General features: G+C 44.6%; 1 protein-coding gene across 2 annotated transcripts in view; it reads right to left on the bottom strand.

Annotated features, from left to right (window-relative positions):
* Window positions 1-8,645, bottom strand: part of SETD2 (SET domain containing 2) — a 162,393-nt gene that overhangs the window by 50,717 nt on the left and 103,031 nt on the right. The window contains exon 14 of one of the 2 annotated variants that reach the window (XM_019508021.1): window positions 4,423-4,600. In XM_019508021.1, the coding sequence (XP_019363566.1) occupies window positions 4,423-4,600 (178 nt within the window). Of the gene's footprint in view, window positions 1-4,422; window positions 4,604-8,645 lie in introns of both variants that reach the window. The other variant, XM_019508020.1, reaches the window with a different exon arrangement.

Here is an 8,645-nt window from a genome sequence, read left to right as displayed (position 1 = left end):
GTGTTACAGCTTTCCCTGGCAGTCAACAAGATAGTACTGAAAGCTGGGTTGAGATTCCATTATAACTGACTTGCCAAAATGTCCTATAAATTACCTGCTCTGCTTAATATTTTTTGTAACTAGTAGGGCCCAGGGGTTTTTTTTTTTTTTTGGAGAAAGGAAAAAAATGTATCTGCTGACTTTAGGAGCAATGCAAGGGTGGAAAGGGAGAGATTCAGACATTTCTTATGTACGAAGAAAAAAAAAAAAAGGCTTTTGTGTGCATGCTTTCCTCAGCAGCTGACATTAATGTACTAAGAGCCTTAGCACACTTTCTGAATACCAGTCTCCAGCCTATTTTGCAGACATTATTAAAGAACAATGGAATTATAAGCAACTGATTTTTGTTAAAAGTTATGCTGTTTACTAGACCACAGATCTGTCTAAAAGCATAGCTAGACATTTTTCTTTTTTGAAAACAGTAATAGCATTTTACACCCAGAAATGGAAAAACAGCTGAAACACAAACCAGATTTTTCCAGGAGACTGGGAGGAAGAAGTTAACTTTGGTCACACACCAAAGGATGGAAAATTTCAGATCAAAGGTGGATATTTTGAGAAGTGTGCGAAAACAAGGAGCAATGAAGGAAAATGCTTTGTGGGAGTAACTACAAGCACCCAATCTGTTCTTAATCTAGCTAGCTTGATACTGATGTGCCCAATTTACATCTCAATACTGTATTGTGACAAAAAACACACCTCACAAAAGAGTTGTTCTTTTGTTTCCATAAATACCAAGAGCAGCTATGAGTGCTTGCTCACATGAACATGGACTTAGGAACTCAATTAATGGGAAACTTCGATCTTTCTCTGTGCTGGTCAATCTAGCCAAGCATCTGCCTCTGCCCTACTCCTTGCCTCCATCGGCTTCACATGCCACCAAAACCCAACCTCAACCCCACCAACCTTCCTTTTCCATCATGCTATTTCTAGTCCCTCTACCCCTGTGCTCTCAAATGTACTCCTTTCACTTCCATTAAAACACAACAGATGTCCCTGGGCACATCTACACAAGACGCTAAAGGCACAGTAGACCGATTCTACTGCGCGTTAGCACGGCCAGCAAAAACAATGCTAATGCGCAGTAGAATTAGTCTACTGCATGTTCATAGCACAAAAAAACCATGTGCCAGCGCCACTGCACAGTAGTGCTGATTACAGAGCATTAAGTTAGTACTTGTAATTACAGATACTAAATTTAATACATCCACTAACCAAAATAGTCTCTGGGTCTTACACGGGATGCAGCAATCACAAAGGGAGCTGGTTCTTTTGACTTGGACATCAGCTTTGTCCCTCTAATCCCACTGAACTACTTTTTTAGCTTGATATGGCACAAATCTATGCTACTCTACTGCACTGTAGATATAATACATGCCTGTCTACTTATAGCCCTAGGGGGCACAGGAAGCTTCTTCAAACACGTACCTCTTCACAGAATATTGCCATCCTGTATGCTGTACGCGAGCCATACCCGTCAGGTGATCGTCCTTCTCTCCTGCTACCTCTGTGCCACTTCTGTGCAGCTGTTTCTTTCACCAAAAACAGCCACCCAGCCCCACACACCCTTGACTGATCTGCCCGGCTATTGATCAAGTTACTCTTAAAATACTCGTTTAACAAAAAAGCTACAAAACCTCAGCCTTTCCTTCCAAGTTATTACCATTTATAAAACATCAGAAACATGGTATGGCCTTTGAACAAATATGGCATGGCTCCTACCTCGAAGAACTTAACATCTGGGCTAGTGTTTGGTGTTACTAAACATTTTTCACTGCTGTTGAAAAGTGACTGCATCCTTTTAGCCTGCTATTCAGAACAGTGTATGTGAAGCAGATATAAAGAGTCACTTTTTTCTCAGTTTCTGCACACCATATTGTATGCCTTAATGGGCTTTGACAAGGACGCATGTCATTTCAACTAGCAAGAATAAAACAAGACTTCTATCCTGACTCCAAGAACGCCCGATACCGATGTGATGCTTCCTCTGCCTGAAGAAGGGTGTTTGCACCCAAAAGCTTGCAAAGAGAAAGCTTGCAAAGAAGAATTTTTCCAACCAGTTTAGTTGGTCTAATAAAAAAGATATCAGATTTACCCAAAGAACCTCATCTGTCTATGTCCTGAGACCAACACAGCTGCAACCAGCAGCCCTGACACTGATGCGAGACATTTATTAACTCTGTTGGTCTCTGCTACATCTGATCAGCTCCATGCATTGCTCAGTTCTGCATAACTATCATGCTTAAAACTTCACCCACTTGGCTTCACTTCCCAAACTAGCCTGCCAGTTGTCATGCTGGGTCCTTCAATCTCCAGCAGTACGTCTGCTCTTAAGATTAGGAGCCATTTCATCTCCAAAGAAGTGCCTGTACAATGCCATGCACATGGGAGCTTAAAAACACCAATTCAGGTTATCCCAGCAAGGCTCAGGTGCTACAAGAAAGGCTAAGATCCCATATGAAACTAAAGGTTGTTCTTCAAATTGATTTAATGTTATTCTTACGGATATATTCCACACGAAATACCTGGGATATACTTTTGTCCATTTCTCGTCATTCAGGGAATATTTTCCCCTTCCTAATATGGCCACGTTGGCCAATTCACCAGAAGGAACCTACTAGGACTAATGTGGAACGGAGGCAGCACATTTCAGTACTCTGCCACGATTCCCAATCCCTACATAAACCCACTTCTTTCACAGGACAGTCCTAATTGCAACGGCATAAAGTGTGCATGTACTCTCATTTAGTTTTGATGGAGGCAAAGGAAGGAGCTAGAGGCCTGGGAGAAAGACCATGTGCTGGAGTTGTTAGAATGACTTCTGCATGCCTCGCAACAAGCCACTCCTGGCCGTGGGGTTGAGGAGCAGGAGGCAACCTCAAAAGATCTCAGCTCAGTTCCTAACTCAGGCTTCCTGGGTGATTCTGGATAAGTTAAACTCTCCTGCTCAGGGTTGCAAATGGGAACATATTTCTTTTCTCCTGCCCTTAGTCTCATCTATGTAGTCATTACAGTCCTCTGGGTAGGGAGCATCTATCACATGTAGGAATGGTACCCCTGGACAGACAGCACCACATGAAACTCCAAACTCCCTTTGGACTGTTAACACCCACAATTACTGCAAATGAGGGGAAAAGAACTGTTATTTCTTCAGTTTGGTTTGCTTCTTCAATGCACAGATCACGTCACTGTTTTCCCAATGCGACCACCCAGCTCCTCTGCTTACCTGGGTGTTTCATTTGAATAGACTTTGAAATAAACTTATTTTTATCAGGTGGCAGAAGTTTACATAGGGGCTCAGGAGCAGGTGCAGTCATTGGAACTACTTGATATTCATTTCAGAAAACCTGATTTCAGCTGGAAGAAGCTCTATCCTCTCATTTTAAAAGTTTTGCTTCTCTGTAATATGGAGATACCGATTACCTATATTGCAGGGTATTTAGCAGGATTACTTAATGTTTAGAAAGAACCTTAAAAGCTGAAAAAGCACTATAAAATAGCAAACAATCCAGGAACAGCAGCACATCTCTGATCTCCCTTATGCTGACAAAGCTGATTTGTGGATTAGCTGTGTTGGGGAAATGAGCCAAGTAAATGCTCCCAAGGAAAAGGATGGTAGCGCGGAGCTGCCACAATGCTTTCTAAAGCCGTAATAACCACTTTATTTGAGCAAACAAAAAAGCAACAAAGCTTTTTGTGGAGGGAAAAGGGAAAGGAATGGTGATGAGAAAAACATTGCTGCCTTTTTTATATGACAATATTTGCTTGGGTCAGTTTTTGCCATACAGCTGCTGGATAGCTTCCCATTCTTTTTTCTAAAAGTGCTTTTGAGGAATCTGTTTGTCCCTAGAATCTACTTCATTTAAAGACGCTGCTTTAGCTCCCAGTACTCTGCGTTTGTCATGTGCATGCAGGGATCTACCATATGCTATTGTAATTAGAGCACAATATCTCCTCCAGGTGAGTCCATTTTGACACTTGACCACGTGCAGGAATATTCCCCATTTCCAGTGAAGATGGGTGCAGATTTTCATACCACTAGTATAACTCATTCCCATGAAGTCCTGGAAAATTAACAGGTGAACCAATGTGTATTTGATACACGTGCAAACTGCTCTTGGGAAGTTATCTTGTCAAATGCAGCTGCAACAATAACCCACATGGACAATAAAAGACTCATTCTCCAGTCCATTACTAATATATCCACATAACTTTTTGTCATCCAGTTAAGGACCTTCCTTTCTTTCCTAGATATTTTCAAAAATCAGATGCATTCTTTTTCATTTGGCAACTTTTACCCTGAGAAGCTTTAAAGCATTCAATCATCCTCTGCTAGATCAGCAATGCTCTCCTCAAAGGACAGGGGGATACAAGACCACTTGCCTGTCATCTGGCCGCTTGGTTCCTCGCTCATATGCTGAAGATGGCGGGGACAGTGAATCTCTCCGTTTCTTTTTCTCTTTACTCTGGCTCTGCCTCTCTGGGTCTCGTTCTCTGCTCAGGTTTGGATTTTTGGGCGTAGCAGTTTGGTCCCTCTGACCTACTGCGTCTCTCCCGCGATCTGCTGTTAAGGAAGACAGGTAAAAACATAGATACAGAAATCTGCTATATTTGAATATATATTTTCCCTTTTGCTGCTTTCAGTATGCAGGTTTTTGGTGTCAGTTTAATGAATTCCCATTCAAACAAATGTAACACAGGATGCCCCATATCAAAAATCAGAACTATGCTATTGTTATGATGGAGATGAAACTTTTGTTTTAACACCTCCCCAACACACACTTTTGTTTTTTTATATAGCTACTTTGTCCTCTCCTGAAGTACTACCCAATAAATGAAAGGGCATTATGCTTTTATTTTTCCTCCTCTCCAGACAGAATTTTAAGAAAATTTGTTTCATCAGAATGACAAATCTTAACACGTTAGAGACATTTCTGCCCCTGAAAGGCTTGATTTTGATACAAAACCTACCAACATGCATCATGCTCCACATGGCACGTGGATTTTACCAGGCTTGACTGGCATGTGGCTGCAAATTCTAGATGTTTTTATATAGGGGTAAAGTGCATGGCACACATGGTAAAGTTGCATGGCAATTATGTCATTTTACTGCCATGTATTCTGTACAGCTGACAAAGTCCATTTTGCCGAGGTTGCCTTTGATATCAATCAGCAGGGATATGTTTTGGCACTGTCCACTCTTTCATATACAACTGGAATACAACTACTAGCAAAGAAACCTTTTACCAAGGAATAGGTACCGATCAGTTGGACATGCTGACATGACAACAGAAATCCTTCAACATTTCGCTCTCTATCCATCGCTCCTACAGTGCTTTTCACGATGGATTTAGACATGTGGGGCTCACAGTGGTGACATGTTGCTGTAGATATAAAGGCAGTCACATGAATCAGAGGCCTGTACTGTGACAGGTCCTAATATTTTGCATTGTATCTGTGCTTCTTGAAAAACAGGTCTCTGAAGCACTGGCAGGCTGTCTACAAATGCTGCCCGTCAAACTGATGAAGCATGTGCTAGTTTTCCAGGAGCAATGCATCTGGCTAGTCGTATGCTCAGCAACCCAGACCCTTTTCAAAACCACCCGAGGTTTTTCAAACAAACTAAAGATAAAGATGTGCTGCTGCATCCTAGTTCTAAGTCTTTAAGGAGAAGAAGGCCGAGCAGGAATCAACCGAGTCAAAATTGCAGGGGTAGCAAACGCGATGAACTGCCCACCTACATGGCCAGTGGGGGCTGCAGATTGTACAGCAAGCTCTACTTACGCGTATCAGATGAATGCAAATTCACTTAGGACTGGCATTGAATTATGCAGCTAATTGGATGTCTTTTGCTTACCTTGTAAGAAACATCTGCTATCCACTCATTGATTAAGTGCATCAACCAATTTAAGGCATTAAAACTCTTTAGCCCTACCCTGTATTTCATACTGTACTCCTCTTAAATGGGTAACTGGTGACACTGCTATATACTATTAACAGCTTTGTAGAAGCAAATGCTTGGTAGATAAGATCTGGGTGACAGAAAACTTGAATAGTTGTAACAATGAAGGTTGCCCAGGCATTTGAATACAGCGTGCCTACCCTGTGAAGGCTTAACCATGCTCCTGCAACACGCGCTACATATTGCAGAAGAATAGTTAAGCCTTCACAGGGAATATTGGGGTGTTTTCTAACAGAAAAGCCGCCTTTTTGCGTCGCTCCAGCTTTTAGCACAGGCCTTGCAGTCTGAGGAGGCTGTAACATGAACAGCTGCTTGCGAGGATCAGCGGTGTTGCTCTTTTGGCAGTGCTCAAGGAACATCCCATTAGTTTCAAATTTAAGGAAAGGAAAAAATTCAGGCTGTTGAGTCCCAGCAAATGGGCAGTGCCAGGTATATGCAGGCCATACCAGCTCGGCCATGAACTGCAAAGTCACGTAACACTTGAAGTTCTCACTGTAGTGGATTCTGAGACTGGGTGCAACTACATATCGAATTCCCCTTCTTTTTGCAACGAAGTGCTAACAGGGCAAACCTACCTTCAATTATGCAGCCACTCTTTGGCCTGAAGTTACAAATATGCTGTTTAGTGAGATCACAGAACCACATAATCAACCCCATTTCGTGTTTACGCTGAACTCCTTCGTACATGGTGGTCCAGCGACCAAAGAACAGAAGAGCAAATGATGTGCAAAACGGAGCTTAGGAACAACGCTCAATTTAACTTCTTTTTCAGGTTATCATAGGGTTAATTTACACACAGGAGCCTGTTCACTTTGATAAGCTACTGAGTGTTTAAACTGGTTCAGAAAATGTTAGGCAACCCCCAGTGAGCATAAAGCCTGAAACAGAGGACTGGCCAGAGCAAGGATATGCTGTGTAGGGGCAATGTGCATTATGGAGCTCAGTATCAAGCTCACAAAGAGAAAGGCTCAGAGTTTAAGGAACTGTCTTCTCTCCATACTGGAAAACCTGTCATACATCCCACTATGAATCTGTTGATAATGACTGGCTTAGGCTCTAGAAGAGGATGCTGGTTTCATTACCCGGGCTAACTGGCTAGCCAAGGCATTTGTACTGAGGACGCCGGAGGGAGCGCACGTGCCCCCAGTGTGCAACTTCGATGTGCTCAGGACAGTAGTCAGGGAGGCACTCGGAGCCTGGGGGTAGCTAGTATGGGGGTCCAGGAAAGGTGTTCCTTCCTCAAGGAGGCTAACCTTGGGGCGCAGCAGGATACAATTCCTCTGCGCAGGAAGGCAGGAAAAGGGTCCAAGAAACCTTCATGGCTGAGCGTGATATCCAGGCTGGCCTGAGGGCCAAGAAAAAAGCATACTGGTGGTGGAAGCAGGGGGCAGGGACAAAGGAGGAGTACACCTCCCTGACCTGAGTTTGTAGGGATTTGGTGAGGAAGGCGAAAGCAGCACTGGAGCTTAGATTAGCTTCTGGGATTAAGGATAACAAAAAGTCCTTCTTCAAGTATATAGGTAGCAAGAAGAAGTCTCGGGGTAACATCGGACCCCTACGGGGCAGGGCAGGGCAGGGCAGTTGCTGATGGAGGCGCGAGAGGAGGCCGAACTCTTCAACAAGTTCTTTGCCTCTGTGTTCCTGTCTGCTGACAATGGGGTGCTCTCGGGTGATAGCGTAGAGAGGCCCAGAAAAGATGCCAGTCCCTCGACTGTTAGTTCAGACCTAGTTAAGAATTACCTGGAGGGCTCAGATGTATCCAAGCTGGCGGGCCCAGATGACCTTCATTCGTGGGTGCTGAGAGAATTGGCTGGTGTCATTGCGGAGCCATTGGCATGGCTGTTCGAGGACTCCTGGTGCTCGGGCCAAGTCCCTGAGGACTGGAAAAGGGCCAATGTGGTCCCTGTTTTCAAGAAGGGGAGGAAGGAAGAGCCTGGCAACTACAGGCCAGTCAACCTCACTTCTATCCTGGGGAAGGTCTTTGAAAAAATTATCATCAAGGGCCACATCTGTGAGAGCCCTGCAAGGGAAGTGATGTTGAGGGGTAACCAGCATGGGTTCGTGCCAGGCCGATCCTGCCCGACTAACCTGGTCTTTTTCTACGACCAGGTAACAAAGAACTTAGATGGGAAGGAGGAAGTCGATGTCGTCTTCTTGGACTTCCAGAAGGCCTTCGACATGGCGTCCCCCCCAATTCTGGTGGGTAAGCTGAAGGACTGCGGCGTGGAAGAATGCACGGTCACACAGGTGGCAAACTGGCTCCAGGGGCGCACCCTGAGGGTGGTGGTGGACGGGTCGATGTCGACCTGGGAGGGTGTGGACAGTGGAGTCCCCCAGGGCTCGGTCCTTGGACCGGTGCCATTCAACATCTTCATCAGCAACCTGGACAAGGGTGCGGAGAGCACCCTGCTCAAGTTTGCTGATGACACCAAGCTGTGGGGTAAAGTGAATACACCAGCAGGCAGGGACCGCATCCAGGCAGACCTGGACGGGTTGGAGAAGTGGGCGGATCTGAACAGGATGCGGTTCAACAAGGACAAGTGCAGGGTGCTGCACCTGGTGAGAGGGAACCAGCATTATGGTTATAGGTTAGGGGCTGCCCCTCTCGGCAGCACAGAGGCAGAGAGGGATCTTGGAGTCAGGA

The sequence above is a fragment of the Gavialis gangeticus genome, unplaced genomic scaffold (genome assembly GCF_001723915.1).
Source record: "Gavialis gangeticus isolate Ggan-Ray unplaced genomic scaffold, GavGan_comp1, whole genome shotgun sequence".
In the NCBI taxonomy this organism is placed as follows: Eukaryota; Metazoa; Chordata; order Crocodylia; family Gavialidae; genus Gavialis; species Gavialis gangeticus.
Note: the sequence above shows the minus strand (reverse complement) of the source record. Positions and strands in the feature narration are given on the sequence as shown.